The sequence below is a fragment of the Panthera uncia genome, chromosome D4 (assembly GCF_023721935.1).
Source record: "Panthera uncia isolate 11264 chromosome D4, Puncia_PCG_1.0, whole genome shotgun sequence".
In the NCBI taxonomy this organism is placed as follows: Eukaryota; Metazoa; Chordata; class Mammalia; order Carnivora; family Felidae; genus Panthera; species Panthera uncia.
The window spans coordinates 8,054,339-8,073,214 of NC_064807.1; the positions used below are offsets into that span (position 1 = coordinate 8,054,339).

The following is an 18,876-nucleotide window of genomic DNA, read 5'->3' on the forward strand; positions in this document are numbered from 1 at the left end:
ATGGGGGGGGGGGGAGTAAAGTTAAATGGTTTCTATTCAGGCAGATGTGGCAGGTTTTACAAAATATCTTAGATATGAATGGCAGGCAATATCAGGGGCGCCCAAAGATGTCTCCATCCCAATCCCTGGGACCTGTGAATGTGTTAGGTTACAGATGCAATTAAGGTTACTAATTAATTGACGTTAAAATGAGATTATCATGGATTATCTGGGTGGGCCCAGTGTGATCACAAAGGGTCCTTAAAAGTGGAAGGCAGGCGGGGGCGCCTGGGTGGTTCAGTCGGTTAAGTGTCCGACTTGTGATTTCAGCTCAGGTCATGATCTCACCGTTCGTGAGTTCGAGCCCTGTCGGTCTCCATGCTGACAGCACAGAGCCTGCTTGGGATTCTCTCTCCCTCTCTCTCTGCCCTTCCCCTACCCACCCCCAAAGAAATAAACTGTGGCTGGCTCTCAGAATGGAAGGGGGGCATACCACATGCCACGGGTTGTAACCAGCCTCAGGAAGCTGGAAAAGGGGGAAAAAAACCCTAAAACACCTCTCCCTTAGAATCTGCAGAAATAAATACAATGCAGCCAACAGCTTGATTTCAGCCCAGGGAGACCCATTTTGGCATTCTGACCTCCCACGTTAGAAAATAATAAACCTGTGCTCTTTTAGCCCCTGAGTTTGTGGCATTTTGTGACAGCAGCCATAGGAAATTACTACCGTAGAAAGCTATATTCTGAGTGAAATCAGTCATGACTTAGGGGTTCTAGGCTCTTCCTTCAGTATATTATTTATTCTTACTTCCTCCTCTCCTCAACATATGTACGTCATTTTTCCGTTGATGACTCCACCCTGGAAATCGTCCTCACCGGGAACTAGTCTCCATTGGCTTTCACCAGTGGAGAACGTGACGTTGTCAGACTATCTCCTCACACCTTCACCTGTCCAAGTTGGGACAAGCTTCCCGTTAGGGAGACTCCCCCCACCCCATCTGAACTACTAACACGTGTCACCTTTGCCCACATCTCTTTCCTTGCGACCTTCCCTGTAATATTTTCTCATGTCCCAGACATATTCCCTTTTCCCCCACTAATTCCCACAATTAAACACCAACCTTGGTCCATCTCTGTCTCTCCGTGCAAGCCTCCAGAGAAAAAAGAGGAAAATTAGTCCTTTGACAGACTTCCATCCTTAAAAGTCGACCTCAGTGTCTTTCCTTGTGACCTGTTGATGCCCATGTGCCTGAGCTGTGCTAGCTCTTTCTGGTTCCATATCCTTCCTGTGACCAATGTCTTCACACCTTCCTTAAAGATAAAACCTTCCATTCCCTTCACTGTTTGTAACCTGGGGACCTTAAGTGGTTTACGGGCTCTTCTTCCGGCCAGGGCTCAGCCCATCATCCATTTTGGTAACTAGCGTTTTACTGGAACACAGTCGCACCCTTTCACGTACCTATTGTCTGTGGCTGTGTTTGCCCTAGAGTGGCAGAGTTGAGTAGTTGCGACAGAGCCACAAAGCCTGAGGTACTTCCTGTCTGACCTTCCACTGAAAAAAAAAGTTTGCCAACCGTTGTTCTAGATCCTATATTTTCGTAATCCGATGCCACCAGAAAATCAGTTAGGCTCTTTTGGGCATAGTAGCTTAGTTAACAGGGTGGTTTTAGACGTGGACAGCTGATATAGACGTGGACAGCTGATATCTCAATGAGCGAATAGAACATGTTTGTGTGCGATTGTGTCTGTCTACCTGTAAGTCTGGACATACTGACAGATTTTCTAGGAAGACGAGGTTTCTAGAGGGGATGCTTACCTGCCTGCCCAAGAAGATGTGGTTATGATGACTCCCTAATCCTCTCTTCCCAGGATGGGGGGGAAACTCTTCCAGCAGGGAACGTGTTCCCACGGGTGAAGTCCTCATCTCAAAGCTTTCCTTCTGTCCCTGACTCCTGTCCCCCGTCTCTGCTTTGTGGCCCCGCCTGGGCTCCTGCCTGTTGGCCGTCTGCACCCCGACCTCCACCGCCTTGCTTCAGTTTCCAAGTGTTAGCACACACGCCTTACCCCCCTCCCTCTGGAAAGTTGCCAGCTGCTGGATCTAACGGGTAGTGGGCTCTTTGGGGCCCGTGTGGGCTGCGTCTCCCGAGCTGTGCCCGGTTCCGGTCATGGTGCCCGTGCCCCAGGACAGGCGGCAGACCCGCTGGTCCCGTGATGAACCACTCTTCAGCCGATGGGCGGCAAGTCAGGGTCGCACCCGGGCCCTCCCTCAAGGGTCCTGCCTGTGTGTCGCCCACTTATGCTTCCCAGCCATTACCAGCCTCCTCATGAAGTTGTGGTCTCGCCCTCCCACCAGAGTGGTCAGTCAGCTCTTGTCCAGGAGGGCCCTGGGAGCCTTGTCAGGACCCTTGTCAGGACCCGGAGGAGGTGGTTTCTGGGATAGGAGGCTTTTCTTCCTGAAACACCAGATATCAGTCCTGTGTGTTCTATTCGGTTTCTCCTTCCCTATTTGTCACTCTGCTGGCAGGATTTTTTTCCTGTGTACATCAAAGGCCAGATGCTTTCTAACCCCAGAGCTCATTTTAAACCCCTTAATTTATATTCCTTCCAACATGTATGGATCGTACACACTCTCTCTCTTTTTTCTCTCTCTCTCTCCCCCTTTTTCTCCCCCTCCTCCCCCTTTACCCTCTCCCGTTATGTCTCAGATTCCTAAAGTGAGGGTCAGAATATGTGGTCTCCTATCCCCCACCATCACGTTTCCTACAAACATTCCACAAATCAGTTCCTTGTTTTTAATAGCGGTAAGATTCAACCTAAGCTCTCTACCGTGCCAAATTCGTCAGTTTTCTCTGAGGCCGCGCTGAAGAAGCAAATTCATTTATTTGGTATGTAGTCCACCTTTGATATCTATCAGGTGCCGAGGTAGATCCTGGGACCCATTGACGCAGAGGACAAACAACAAGGCCCCTGCCCTCACGGCCCTGGCACTCGGGTTGGGAAGTCAGATGTTAGAAGAGGGAGAAATGTAAGTGTTGGGTGTTGTAGATGCTTGGGAGGAAGCGATTCGACCCGACAGGGAAGGAGACGCTCAGATAGACCTGTCAGGAAAAGCCTCTCTGAGGAAACCATCTTGAGGAAGTGAAGTGATATGGAGGTCATGATATTTGAAAGAAAGCCTATCATACACGGAGCCGTGAAAGTACTTTATAAGCTCTGAGATGTCACCTTGCCAGGCAGTGGCCCCTCCAGTGCCCTGTGCAGCAAGGGAACTTGGCAAGCTCCGTATTTTCCCAATTGTTGGAGCTAAACCTTGACGGTAACCTCCGTACTTTTCTGGCGAACCTCCATTTTGTTCATCCAGATCCTTCCGTGTCTTCCTTCTCTTTTGTTTCTGGTTTGTGCCGGTCTAGTCTCGGCGCCTGTCATCTGTCCCCCATCTGTGACACTGTCTTCCTTATGCCGACTCCCAGTCTTCTCTGCCATCATCGTTCATGTTCTGCCGTCCAGCCGCCCTGACCCTGCGGCCCACCCCCAACCCCCCACCGCTGACTTCCCTTTCTGAGATGCCCATGCTTCTAAAACCATCTCAGCTGTCCTAGGCTGCTTTCTTTCGTTGACTAAACCACCTGCCCTTCCTGATATAAACAACTTCTGACCCTCACCTCCAGAAAGAGGGGATAGACTGGAACTGGCTGGCACAGTGCTTAGCACGTAGGAAGCTTCCAGGAAATGTTCGTTGACTAACGCGTGAATGCACCGATTCCGGAAATCGCGGCCTGTCTCATGGTTTTTTCCTTAATCGCACGCGAATTCTTTCCTCACGTGGGAAATGCATGTTAAAAAGCTTCCCCTTCTTCTGTATCGGGTACCAAAATCCTACCTCTCCTGACAAGATTTTTATTTTGAACGCACTCTCTCCATTTGCCGTCACATGCGACTTTGTTACTGATCCCAGAGACATGAGAGGCGCCAACGGTGTCCCTGAGATTACTTGTACCGTGTCCAGCACCCTGCAGGGGCACAAGCCCAGAGTATTTAGTTGGCACGTGTTTATTTACGAAGGACCACAGCAGTCGTGGAAATACTGGTTGCGGTGGTGATTTTTAGCATCCTGAATAACCGAATGCATTCACTCGGGTTAAGCAGAAACTTTCAGAGGGAAACCTTTACATGAAGGAAGTTGCTGTGCTTCCAGCTAAACAGCAACTTAAAAGCAGTTTCCTTGGAAGAAAAATTCCAGATGCGTCCAGAGTTTGGTGTCAGCCACTTTGTGTGATACTGTTAATTACTAATGGCAATAATAATTTAGTGTCAGGCAGCCTTTTGAGATTTTTTGGAAAACAAATGGAATATTCACATTTCATTCGTTTGTTTACTTATTTATTTTTAAATATAGTTTATCGTCAAGTTAGCTAACATACAGAGCACGCTGTGCGCTCTGGGCTTCGGGAGTAAATTCCCATGATTCATCACGTACGTACAACACCCAGGGCTCACCCTACCAAGTGCCCTCCTCAGTGCCCATCACTCATTTTCCCCTCTTCTCCTGCCCTCAGTTTATCCTCTGTATTTAAGAGTTTCTTGGGGCGCCTGGGTGGCTCAGTCGGTTGGGTGTCCGACTTCAGCCCGGGTCACGATCTCGTGGTTCGTGGGTTCGAGCCCCACATCAGGCTCTGGACTGACAGCTCGGAGCCTGGAGCCTGCTTCACATTCTGTGTCTCCCTCTCGCTCTCTGCCCCTCCCCCACTTGTGCTCTGTCTCTCTCTCTCAAAATAAATAAACATAAAAAAATTTTTAGAGTTTCTTACGGTTTGCCTCCTTCTCTGTTTGAAACTATTTTCCCCCCTTCCGTTCCCCCTTGGTCTTCTGTTAAGTTTCTCAAGTTCCACATATGAGTGGAAACATATGATATCTGTCTTTTTCTGCCTGATTTATTTCACTTAGCATAATACCCTCCAGTTCCATCCACGTTGCTACAAATGGCCAGATTTCATTCTTTCTCGTTGCCAGGTAGTATTCTGTTGTGTATATGAACCACATCTTCTTTATCCATTTATCAGTTGATGGACATTTGGGCTCTTTCCACAATTTGGCTATTGGTGCATGTGCCCCTAGGAATATTCACATTTTAGAGGTTATAGAGGTATGTTTAAGACTCATCCCTGCAACATATTTCCAGAATTGGATCTTAAGTGTCATTAAGCATTCATTTAAAAGATGTATAAACCTTACTGTGTTGCATCAGTTAGAAATAACTTATAAAGGATCCTTCAGCTTCGGGCATTCTGTTTTTAGTTCTAAAATATTTAAATAACACCAAAAATAGATGAAGAGGCCCATTGATTTTGTTTTTGTTGCTTAGATTCTTTAATTCAAGACATTTTACATAATCTAAACTGTGATTTTTATTTAGACTACCAAGTGATCAGGAACAACTCCCAAACCACAGTTCGGTATTGATCATTTTATATCTGTCACCCAACGGGATGTAACCATAAAGTAATGGGACGCTTTTCCCAAAGACAGATTCTCGGAGTTATGGATCCAGGAGGCCCTTGTCCCCTTCAAAGCAGTCACCTAGGAAGGCTACACGTTTGTGCCAATAATGCTGCCGTAGCTCCACGTGCTGTGTGGAATGCCTCTTTTTAAACCGTCTCTGAACTGCTAAGGAATAACAGTAACAGGACATATTATTTTGAATATCCTGAATTGTGACAGAGGTGAATTTGCTTTTTAGTGAGTAGTCAGAAATCATCCCAGGACCTCTGGCAATCACTACAATTTGGAGCGTTATCTGCAGTCACAATTGGATGTAAAATCACAAGATGGGCTTTCTTGAACGATGCATAAACTAACTCTCGAACTCGATCGTGAAAGGAATTCCAGAGCCTTGGACCTTGGAATAAATGTAAACGCTCCCACGATAGCTACTATGAAGAATAATACATGTGTAGGTTAAGGGGGAAAAATGTGTGTGTATGTTTGCAAAATAAGGTCAGTTATATTACTTTCGTTAAGCTTTCGAACCAAGACAGAAAATAAAATCTCAGCTGAAGGTTATTAATGGTGCCATATTGTTTTAAGGTCTTTCTTGTTGCATTGGTAACAAACACATCCTCTCTTTCTAAAGATGGGGCCCTGCTATCAAACATCAAGTTACAAGAGAAGTCTCTGAGATTTTTTTAAAAAATGAACACTTTACACTTTGGGGTTCCCACTATGCTTTTTATTTCTATTAATGAAAGCTTTAAAGAAAGAGTTCAGCCAAGCAGCTGGACCAAGTTTCTGTCATGTCGCCTCCCCGGGGAACTTTTGGACTGCCCATGGGGGTGGAGCTGATCTGCCCTCCGTCACCAAATTTCCAAATTTATCCCACCACATCCGTCATCTGCAGGCCAGCCAGGCCCCTATTTCTTCACTGCTAAGCTGAAATAATAATGAAAAGTAAAACGAAGCACAGAAGGCAGAGAGAAATTGTCATCCTTTGCAAAGAGGCCAAGGCAGACAGCTAAATTGTGACACAGTTGAAAACTGTTCAAATTCGACAAGTTTGATTGGAAAATTAGGTGACCCGTGTAGTTAGAGATCAAAATGGTCACTGGTTTACAGTTTTAAAAAGTCCTACCATGGCATTTTTGCCTCAGAGTGATAGAAGGTTATTTTATTCTACCTGTTAATAACTGTTGCCCACATGACTATTGTTTTGCAGTTTGGTGATTTAAATGCTGTATCTCCTGGAAATCTGGATAAAGGTAAGAAGTGAAAATAATGTCAAGGACTTTTTTTGACTGGGAAATTCTCAGAGAAAAATGTGGTGTGTGTGGAAACGACACATAACCCTAGATGAATATGACGGCCATGTCTTTTGGAATCTGCGGTCTTTCTCCATTTCTATACCTTCTTTATGTCGGGGATATTAAGTGCCGGAATTGAATGTAAATGCAGTCACAAACTCTTCTTGACTTTGGCCTGCCGTTCAGCACAGGTAGCGAGAAATTATTTCTGACCGTTGCCAGAGTCCTGGAGAAAAGTGATAAAATTTTATTCAAGGCCCACTCAGCAGGAGAAAAGATTTCTCAGCCCGCCCCTTCTCACCAGTTCATACCTTTCACTGGAAAAAACAAGTCAGAGACAGCAGTCATGTTTACGGTAAAAAGCGAGATCAGTAGTGGGGCAGAGGAAAGGGTTCAGATGCGTAGTCTTTAGATTTTAAAACCACCTTCGCTACTCAACAGAGACAACATTGCAACTCAGCTATGTATTCCTGAAGAAACTTGGGACCTTCCAAACCGCACAGAAAAAAGGAATAGGGCTCAGGGAAAATGAGGTTGGGATAGTTAGAGCCCATGCAAGCAAAAGCCATCCTAATAAAAATACCAGCTCAGGGGCGCCAGGAGGGCTCAGTTGGTTAAGCGGCTGACGCTTGATCTCGGCTCCGGTCATGATCTCACGGTTGGTGGGTTCGAGCCCCGCATCCGGCTCTGTGCTGATGGCTCGGAGCCTGCTCGGGATTCTGCCTCTCCTTCTCTCTACCCCTCCCCTGCTTGTACACGCACTTGCCCTCTCTCAAAAATATACTAGCTCAGTTAAAAAAAACAAAACAAAACTCTAAAATGTTTACTAAATAAACACAGCAGAAAATACAGTCCTTTCTTCAATAAAACAAAAACAAAAAGTGAAGGTATCCTGAGGTTTCCAGGAACTGAGTTCTGGAGTCAAGGACAAAATGCACAGGCAGGGGGATACTGAACAATAGCCCTTCCAGGACAGAGCCAGAGCTGGTGGGGAAACTGAGGCAAGAGGCGGGGCTCGGGGAATCCGTACGCGAAGGACAGCACTATTCTCTGGAGCGTTCTGCACCAGGGTCTTTGTGGGTCTGGGCTTCCTCCGCCCAGGCGGGAGTTGAAACCCGTGTCCGACCTGAGGCAACCCTGAGGATGCCCCGAGCCAGGTCTTGTGACCCACGCGCGAGCGTTTTTGTCGCCGGTGCAGAAGCGTGGACGGTGTTCCTCCTCAGCCACTAAATGGCCGCCAGCCTTCTCTGTCAAGCGCTGAACTGAGACAAAGTCCTCACTGAACTTCAGTAGTCCCTAACGTTAGTTTCTGTGCACCAAACTCCTGTAACCTTGAGGGTGTTTCTAGGACGTGTCTTTGAGTCTGTACAAGAGTAGAGAATGGCTACGGAATTGCCTCCATTTGCCCTCACAATTGGAGAAAGGGCTTGCTTTTTGTGGACCGCCTTGTGGCGTTTCCCGGGGAACCCCGTCGCCCACAAGTGGGCCTAGAGAGAAATGGCCTCGGAGACTTAGGGGAGTTCAGGCCATTATCCCATCGTCGGTTCCGTGCCCCACGTGGCCGATGAAAGGGCCTTCTCTACTCTCTTTGCTCCCCTACCAGCTCAAAATGACTTCTTTCCTTTCAGTGCTGCCTCTTTTATTATCCCGATACTATTTCTCAGGCAGAGAAAAGTTGGTGGAGAGGGAGCCGGGAAGCAGTGTGATTTATCCTCACCTTGGGGTGGCCCCCGTGGTCCCATCCACCCCCGGACCCCGTGCTTCTTGGAATCTGGCCACACTGGCATGAGTCGGGGCCTGGGTTTCGAATGTGAAATCTCCAAGCGTTTTTGTGGCCTTTTTCCACAATTTTTTTTCCCCTGATAACAAAAGTAATTCTCGCTCTGTATAAAAATTTCAAATAATACGGAGATGTAGGAACTATAAAAAGTGAATCTTCGTGGTCACAACCCTGAAAGACCAGTAAGAACTGAGTGTGAGTATCCTTCGAGATATTTTTTTTGTTTGTTTATATATAAGCAAGTACAAAACCAAAACGCAAATGTGTCGTACAAATGTGTTTCAATGATACCCTCTTTTGAAGCAACTGCCTACCAAACACATCCCTTTCCCTGCAGCCCACTAGCCCTTTGAAGGTGCTTGTTCTGACAAATTCTGTTATTATCGAATCCATTTCCCAGAGGCACAAAGAGAGTGGGAAAAAGTAGACGAACCAAGACAGCCCGGGTCTCATCTGAGAGCACTTCTGTGTTTACCTCTTAACGATGCGTTACGTCCTGTCTAGTCAGTAAATCTTATCTCAGTCTTTATATATATAGATATATAGATATATAGATATATTCATTTTAATCTTTTTAAGAGAGAGAAAGAGAGAGCGCATGTGCATGAGCCAGGGAAGGGCAGAGGGAGAGAGAGAGAGAGAATAGAGAATCCCAAGCAGGCTCCATGCCTGACAAGGGGCTCGATCTCACGACTGTGATCATCACCTTGGCCAAAATCAAGAGTTGGACATTCAACCGACTGAGCCACCCGGGCGCCCCAGTCATTATATTCTTTTGCAAATCAGCAGAGGTCTCACCTACGTTCACATGCACCCAGATGAAATTTACCCCTAGTGTAGATTTCAGAGGAGACTGAGAGTGTTGTGCCTTCCGACCTTTCTCTTCAGTTAGCATTTCTCAGCTGGATAGATTCCCCCAAAGCCAGCATAGTGTACCGAAGTGACTACTTTAGGGTCGCTCAGATGAGGCCAACTACTTAGCACAAAGACTTCAGGAAATCCTGGAGGTCTTCCTGAAAGAACTCTTAAAGGTACCAACCACAAACCAGCCAAAAGTAAGTTACTTCTGCTGTGTGTGAAAGAACAGTGGATGCCCTAAGAGAGTGTGGATACAAATGAAATCCGCTGGCCGCAAACCTACCGGCCCCGTCCCCTGAGAATCGCCCACCAGTTGCTCTCTTCACATGCCGTGGAGGAATTTCCAAAGCCCGTGTTGATTGCTGTTTCCCGGTTTGTCTTCCGGTAACGGTCTTGGTGTTGTTTGTGCAGATGAAGGCAGCGAAGTGGAAAGCGAAATGGACGAAGAACTGGACGACTCTTCGGAGCCGCAAGCCAAAAGGGAGAAAACCGAGCTGAACCAGGCGTTTCAAGTGGGTTGTATGCAGCCCGTTCTCGAGAGCGGCGTGCAGCCCAGTCTCCTGAATCCAATTCACAGCGAGCACATCGTCACAAGTAGTCAGACTATCAGACAGTGCAGCGCCACAGGAAACACCTACACTGCGGTCTAAAGAATATTAAAGCGTATTTTTCCAGCTAACATTACCCCTGTTGATATATTGGGCTTAAGGTGAAATTTTAATAAGCCTGAAGGTCGACTGTTGTCAAATTCTATCTGTGCTGAACATTACCTTTTTGGAGTTGTGAAATGGAATGGATGTATGTATTTTGCCAGGTGTTTTTTTTATTGTTGTTGTTCTTGTTTTTTTTAACGTAAAAAAAAAAATCATTTGCCTCTTAATAATAAGTTGTTCTTTTTTTTTCCTTTAGTTTCAGGTGTCAAGAAGGATTTTTACCACACTTAATGCCAATGTGTTCGTTTTCTTATAATTAAAAAGTAATTTACATTTTTTTGTAGCTTAAAATATTTGATTGTTGATTGTTAGTCTTGGTGTATGATTTCATGTGTGAGTTTTTAATTAGATGCACTTCTGTGAAATATCAAAAGAAATGAATTCCTTTGATTTACACTGGAGGCATGCCCATTTGGCAGCAGATGCATTGAATTTGCTTTTGAAAGGTGCTTTTCATTGGACGGAACCACAAGACACGATTTCGGTAACTCTTTGGTACGGAGAGAGAATACAGAGCATTTTTATCATGGCGCTAGAGGGTTGGGAAGGTCATCTGGTTTTCTCCGGAGAAAAAAAAACGGAGCTAGTGCATTTATCTGTTCAGAGTAAATGACAGACCTGCAAGAGATTATGCTAATATGTACATAATTTGTGTACATAATTATTAAACCCTATTAACGCAAGCTTCCGTTAAACATTGCATTTTAACCGTTATTTGCATACCGATTCCTCTGTTTAAAGACTACTGATTCTGTATTTGGGACCACTGCACAGACGCATTCTGCTGTTGAGCGGGGCTGTTATAGTTAGATACTGAAGCCGAAAAAAAAATGACTTGACTTTTTTTGTGTTTCGTTTTGTTTCGTTTTGTTTTTAAGTGTACATGCTACTTATGCTGAACTGGACATACAGGAAACCATTCCATTTGGATGACTTTCTTTTATTCCAGGTCTTTTTCCTAATAGTAGTTCCCTCTGCTGCTATTATAAAAGAAAATTTATAGAACGCAAGGAATGTAGCAACCTGCATATCGTTATTTCCTTCAAAACTATTTCCTGGTTTCTAAAGTGTGTGGATTTTAAATTGTAAACACAACCTGAGGGCAGTATAGCTGGCTCACCACACTGTTGCTTTATCCCCATTTCTGTAGGATTTGGATAGGTGGCTGGATGGACCAGTGCCATTGAAGAATGTACATCAGGGATCATCGTACCTCGGCTATTACATGGTGCCTTAAAACAGAACTGAAGTTAAGGTTTTAGTAAGGCTTATTTTGTTCATGTGAATTCCTCCGCAATCCATTTGACAAGGTGTGCCTGTCCCTTTCCGATTCCCGAAGTGAGGACAGGTTACACGCTCTGCAAAGGAAATGTAGGGCGAACAAAGCAAAGCAAAAAGACGAAAACTCAATTCCCCTCTTGGAGTGACCGCGGACGTACTTTTTGTTCGTAGAGCTGACTATGACTCGATTACCCATCAGATTGCTTAAGGGCGTGGAACAGCGGACTAGTTTTTAATTACCAACTTGTCACGTACCATCACATGTGTTTCAGACCGTCTGTATCTAGTTCTCATGTAAGAAAGTTGACGAAATAAGCAGGGACTTATCGAAGTGCATCTTGTCAGTCTAAATGTTTGTGTCTGCGTCTTGGTGCCTGTGTGTCCACGGCATACACACGTGCCCGCGGGCGGGAGTCAGCTGCAAAGTCAGGTGAGGTCCTAGACGGGACCCACCCCCCATCCATCCTTATGTTAATTTACGTGAAAGCCAAGGTTCTTTTAAACACTCGAGTTATTAACAACCGCCACACACAAAAAAGCAAAATCAGGCACAGCCATTCATTTTAATCGTTTTTAGAAAGCTGATCAGCAAAAATAATACATAAACACATAAAGCCCCCTCCCCCCCCCCCAAAAAAAAAGGGAAAGCACACATGATTTACAGATTGTTAATGAGGCCTGTCTCAAACTCAAGATGTTTGTCTTTCCGGTTTTCCTGGGGTGGGCGAGAGGGCTTGGAAAGAGGGGGATGAGCCAGTCTGTAAAGTGAAAAATACCAAATGGCGTATCGGGTACCACGCGGTGTGTTTTCCCTCCGGTGGCCCGATTGCCTCACACTATTCACGTAACAAAGATCAACAGAGTTTCTGAAGTCAACTTGAAACGTTTCAGATGTAATTTTGTATGACTCAACTCACGCATCTCTTTGGAAAGTCTTCACGAGCATTCGACCATCACCTCACCCGAGTATCACTTGAGTGGCCCTCCCCCTCATTCTTCTCCCCAAAAGAGGTGATGGGTTGGTACCATCACACCCACAAAAAAGGCAAACACACAGAACACCTTCACCACGAAAACCCCGCACGTCTAGCTCCTCGTGCGTTGGGGAACGTTTACAGGTGGAATTAGTTCGAACCACAAGACGAAAAAGAACCCCCCCTCATTTCAACTCTCCTTTCTGAGACGCTTCTTCGCTTTCCTCTCCCCCGCCCACCAGCCCCAGAACTGTGTTCCATCTGTATCGGACCAAACGTTTTTGCTGCTTTCGTCTTGTTTCTTGGACGATTTTAAATGTATCTATTATCACTGTTTAACGTTGGGTATGTTTGTATCATTAGAGGGATCTGATCATAATGGGCAAAGTTCGATGGATGAAAGGTAGGGATTGGGGAGCCTCCAGGATTCGACATTTCTTCCAGGTGTTCGTGGTTTGCATGAACCATTCTCACATTTCAGCCTGACTCGCTAAACACGTTCTGGGCTCCTTTGTGAACACGGGAGCATTCATCTGTGACAAGGGCAGATGGTTTTGACCAACAGACAAAAGCGCGTCTTCATTCTTTGCTACTTCTGGCCATCTGTCGTCCACAGTAAGACAGGACACACCCCTAGTCAGACACAGACATCTCAGCCAATCTTGACTTGGCCTTGTGAGGTATATTAGAAAACTCAGACCTCACCCTTTGTACGTCTGAGGAGAGTCGAACGATCCCAAGTATTGCTTTGATTTGACATTTCATTTTCTTTTCTCTCATTCATTGAAACTGTGACTTTTCTACGTAACCGTGACACTAAGACTCTCAGAGTAGATGTATTGACAAGTGACAAGTCTACACTTTAAGGACTTCTTGACATTTCTTGACGTTGTAATCAAACCACTAGTCATGGAAACTATCTACACAGACCAAGTGCTACACTTTCAGCGACGAAAACGTAAGGAAGGCATGTTGGCTGTTTTTAAGTTTTAGAAAAGATACTTCCGTGTAAGAGGATTGCGTCTCATGGGTATGGTTTGACCTTCACATACATACTTTGAGAACCATACCTGGAAGATTTGCGTTTCATGAAGCCAGTGAACAATGGGGTGAAATGGGGGGACCATCTCCTCGGAACACAGGGCCCAACTTTAAAATTTTTCTTTGGATATCAAATGGCTGGTCACTTTTTCAGGATTCTCATCCAGACCATGTTTGGACTGACTACTTTAAGTCTTACTGCCTTTTCAGAAATCTGCTTTCCTTTTTGTGCTTTTTCTTGTACTGTATAGGACGGTTCACGCACCTCTCTTTAGATGGTGTACTTTAAAAAAACAAAAGCAAATTTGAGAAAATGGTTTGAACACTGCATACCTAAAATTAGTCGCGTGCAACGTTGACTGCCTTTGATTTGTAGTGGGTGAGTAAAAATGAACACGTTTCTTGTGGAATAACGCTGTCAGAGTCATCCGGGAATGACTACGGTTTCATTACTGTAATCATGAACCTTTTTACATGAATGCACTCTCTCGGAGTGCTAAACGTGATGCATTTTCAAATTGGAAAAAATTCTTCAGATGATATATTTGAGATGTCTAAAACGATGCTGTGCTTGAGACATTAGCGTAAAAGGGGGGAAAAAATGAATGTCACTGTGATGTTGGCCCCGCCTGGGTGGACACAAGTAGAAAGTAAACAACTTTGGCAAATCGCCTTCCTGTATGATTTGAGGCAGTGGTTACATACAGCAAATTGACCTTCGTTATAACCTTCTCTCCCCCAAATTCTTGGTGAGAAAACCGCTCGCAAAAAAATCGAAATCCGAACTGACGATCTCTATGAATCACAGCAGAACGTGGGGGAGAGGGGTTGACATGCAGTGCTATGAAAATTGGGCTTGTCACTCGATCAGATCAACCTCCATGTATATGGTTAGAACAAATCAATGAATGGAATCCTAGTATTTCTGCAAGTTTGGTGATTTAAAAAAAAAAAAAACTGGAATAGAAGCATTAATTCAGTGCTTAGTTCTAGTGTTAGAAAACCCCTTTGATGTAATGCCTTGTATTAACCCTTTGAGCATTGTAAGATATACAATGGGGGACAAAAGCCTTTCAGATCATTTATTTAGAGTTAGACCGGTAAAATATACTCTATATCCAAATGTCTAATTATGCTGTTTTTTTAAAGGGGGGGAGGGGGAGGAAGAGAAAGTGTTTCCATGCTGAACACTTGCATTTTATATACAACTCTTAATTTTCTTCTTCAAGAGGGCTTGATATATTTATTCCCAAATATTCACTGCCATCTAAGTAAGTGTACTGTTTACAGAAAAAAAAAAAATCAACTTTTCTAGCATCACATCATGACTCTAGAAAAGGAGAACAGATACATGGGCCTGTAGACCTATGTCCTAACTGATCTCTGCACATCGAAAGTACCTAGATTGCCTTTAAAAGGTATGATAAAGAAAGGGTTACATTTCTTTTCTTTTTTGTTTTTTTCTTTCCCAAAACAAAACAAAAAGACCGCGTTAATTTAGCTTTAGGAAGTACAATTGTTAAGCGAAGCCTTAGGAAGAAATGAGTTCGAGTGGGTGAAGCAAAGCTGAACTCTTCGGGGGCAGGTAAGCTATTTGGAGTTAGAGCTCTCATAAAACAGCATTTGGGACTTTCACACAGGGCCTATCTTTATCTGTGCTCCAAAACCTTTAACGCTTTGTCAAAAACAGTAGACATAGATAGAATGGAGAGCAAAGCACTTGTTTTTCAGCTCCTCTGTCGGGAGGGGCCGTGGCGACTGCTTCCGAGATCTGTAAATGCCAGTCTGCCTCTAGAGTTGCCGACTTCGTTCACGGGCCACTCTGCGTGCACTCGGTCCCCCCTTGTCCCCTGCGCGACGGAGCCTGAGAGCAGCGTCGTCTGCAGATGCGCGCGGCTGCCCCGGCCGGGCGCACGGCAGAGTGTGACCTATTCCGATGTCTGGTGAAGGGACATCCGTAGCTTAGTGCAAGTCTGCCGTGAACATTGCTTTTTTTAGACGGCGTAGGAAGTCAAACCATGCAAATTACTCATGTGTTAACATGCAATACTCAAAGGGTTTTAATTTAACTCTCTTCTTTTGGATTCTTCATGATGATTTACTGTAAATGCTTCTCAGTTTGCATGCTCTGATCATTGCTGCTAGTGATTTTATGTGCCAGTAGACCTGAGTTTAGTTTACCAATTTTACTTAAATAGTAAAAGCCACTTACAAAGTGACTGCCTAGGATTTCTTTTTTTCCTTTGTTTGGAGTAATCGGTAATCCGTCTTATTTTCAGAACTGTGTTTTGTCTCTTACTTGGTTCTGGTGTTTGATTCTTTTCACCCCCCTCCCTTCTTTCCTTTGTTTTTTAAATAAATTACGACGTTGGGATTGGAAGCCCTGAGTAATGAAATCTTTGGTAAGAATTGTTGCGTAGGCTCAATAATGAGAACGACAAATCACTGTTAGAAGAATTTTGATTCCGGGGGAGGAAGGAAAAAAACGAAAACTCCCACTGACTGTTGATAACTGAGTAAAATTTTCCTTCAACGAATTAATAGTTTTGAACGAACGATTGCCTTGTTTTAACCTGCTAAACACAATTTTAAATGACCCAATAAAGGAGGTATTGAATTTTATTCGTTTGAAAAGTATCTTTTGTACCAAAGCAAATTTTTTTCTCTACTCATCTCCATCATCAATTGGGACCCTATGGTGGTGACCAACGCGTTGGTTACAGAAACTTTAAGTGAGTGCCTTGAGAAAACTTGGAAATTTGTGCCTGGGGTGGTAAACTTTTAATTAGGTTAATTGTAGTGCTTACCAATTAGTAATTCTACTATCACTCAGGGCTTTCGTACCTTCTAGGTAAAACTTCTTTCATTGTGTTTTTTTTTAAAATACCGTATTTTTTTTAAGTGCCATCATTTAAATTTCACTTAGTAAGTGGCAGATTACATTATTCAGTCCCACAAGCACAGAAACATAGTAACACTAGGAGATATTTGAACATTTATTTTACAATCGACTGAATATATTATGTAAATGAGGTAAGCAACTTTTGTAGAGATTGTATGTGTGAGATAATGTAATGTTCTTTTCCAGTTTTTGGACTACAGTTGAATAAACTTTTTAATTATTTAAAAACATCTTTACCGAATAACATGTGATGGTTTTTTGTATAATGTATTTGATTTTGTAAATACGTATTTCCTGATGTGATTTTTGTGAGAAATGCTAAATCTTTTAGTATATAATGTCCTCTCAAAATTGGCAGGAGCTAAATAATAGTTTGTGGGCGATTTGTATTGTGTACTGTACAATAACTGGGGAACTTTTATAATTATAAAAATATATATTAACTTTTAGTGTGTTGTTTAAACAAATGACTGGAACATACTAAAGATATTAGTAGGATTTTTCTGAATATTTCAGACTTGAACTCAGGCTAGCTTTCTTGTGTTTTTCAAAACAAAATGGTGTCTTGTCTTTTAAAATCAATAAATTTGTTTCCTTGTTACAAATACATTTGAAATGCCTTGATTTCCACCCCACCCCCCCACCCCCACCGCGCCCGCAAATGATTGCCAGGAAGCTTGCCTGCCTCATCTAGAAGGTAGCCTCTGTGTCATCGACTAGCTTAGAAACAAAATTAAGTTGTTTGCCGTTTTTGTGTCAAATGAAATTAGCAATATTTACACATGAACAGCACAAAAAGAGAAAACAGAATTATAAGCCCAGCAGGGTACAAATCTTACCCTCAAAGAAAATTAGTGATTGAGTGCCATTTAATTTCAGAAGCTGTCAACATTTCCATTGTAAGTCCAGATTTTTGGATGTTCATAATGTGTTTGTTTTATGTCACTTCACATGGATATTTGGCACCCAAGTTCCTTGCTTAGATTGAAATGGCTTATCAAAATGCATCTTAATACACTTATAAACAGATGCCCCACCCCCATTTTGTTCTCCTTTGGATTACACGGTTACATACAGAAAGATTTATTCTTTTTAGGGTACGTTACTGTGAGTGTTGACAGAGACAGGCATGTAACTACCACCACAATCAAGTTTAAAACATTTTTTTCTCCCCTTGCAAACATTTTTTAACCAGAGCGTGTGTGTGGCTAGGGCCCCCTCCTGGAATATGAAATGGCCAATTTGTTTTGATTTTTTTTTTAATTTTTTTTTTTAACGTTTATTTATTTTTGAGACAGAGAGAGACAGAGCATGAATGGGGGAGGGGCAGAGAGAGAGGGAGACACAGAATCAGAAGCAGGCTCCAGGCTTCGAGCCATCAGCCCAGAGCCCGACGCGGGGCTCGAACTCACGGACCGCGAGATCGTGACCTGAGCTGAAGTCGGACGCTCAACCGACCGAGCCACCCAGGCGCCCCATTGATTTTTTTTTTTTTTTTTTAAAGATAGACATGCAAGGGGCGCCCGAGGGGCTCGGTCAGTTGAGCATCTGACTCTTGAATTCAGCTCTCAGGTCATGATCCCAGGGTCATAAGATCGAGCTCCACACGGAGCCTCAGCATGGAGCCTGCTTAAGATTCTCTCTCCCTCTTTCTTTCCCTGCCTTTCTTTCCTTCTGTCTCTCTCTCTCAAAAACAAAAAAAAGAGAGAGAAAGAAACGCAAGACACAAAACACCCTTTGGGAAATCAGCGTGCTGTTTTCAAGTCATAGTACAAAGTTACTTCTAAGCCAAAAATATTGACATCTTAGCCCACAGAAGCACCAAAATCATTCTGATGTGGACATTTAATCCAGTAACACAGAAATGTACCAAATGACATTACTTAATAAGCACATGAGAGAAAGGCAGACAGAATTGTAGCCCGTGTTCGAGACACCGCTACGCTAGGAAGAAAATGGATCTGACCCCTTTGGGCCTTTTTGTGTTGCATAAACACTTGTGAAATATTGGGCACTTTTGTGCTAAAAGTAGAGCTCCCCGTTTCTAGCCTTATTTTTGTACTTGGCTTCTCTCAAAACTCTGAGGTCTTTCAAATATATCGTGTAATTACTGCACGTACTTTGGTTACAATATTCTTCCCACCAGAGGTCTTTTAATAGTTCTTCCTTCTCTTTTGGAACTTGGACATTTCAAGACTTGAACTCAGCCTGAGAAACATCACTGGTTTTCATTAGCGGATTCAATTCAACCCACCCAATATTTTCCTTCCATTATGGTCTAAAAGTAATGTGTGTAGAAATTTGCCATTCATCATTTGGCTGAAGCACAGATTATTTTTCATGGAACACCAAGATGAGTAACATGGCTGACATATTGCGGAGGATAATATTTGAAATCAGGGGAAGGGAGGAGGAGGACACTCTTGATTCTGGCCTGCTTCTTTCTGAAGCAACCTCTGGACCAGGAGGAGGAGTCTGCTTCCCCTTACAGGGACTGGATGTCCGAGCACTTAGACCGATGGACCTTGCACATAGCTGAGACGTAGCTTCCCAC

The 18,876-nt window shown here is 43.8% G+C and overlaps 1 protein-coding gene across 10 annotated transcripts in view; it reads left to right on the top strand.

Annotated features, from left to right (window-relative positions):
• The window catches only part of RFX3 (regulatory factor X3), a 286,010-nt gene extending 274,313 nt beyond the window's left edge, over positions 1-11,697 (top strand). For all 10 annotated transcript variants that reach the window (XM_049632946.1, XM_049632974.1, XM_049633000.1 and 7 more), the window contains 2 exons: positions 6,689-6,731; positions 9,823-11,697. In XM_049632946.1, coding sequence (XP_049488903.1) covers positions 6,689-6,731; positions 9,823-10,061 — 282 coding nt within the window. In that variant the 3' untranslated portion in view covers positions 10,062-11,697. The remainder of the gene's footprint in view (positions 1-6,688; positions 6,732-9,822) is intronic.
• Positions 11,698-18,876: the final 7,179 nt, after the last annotated feature.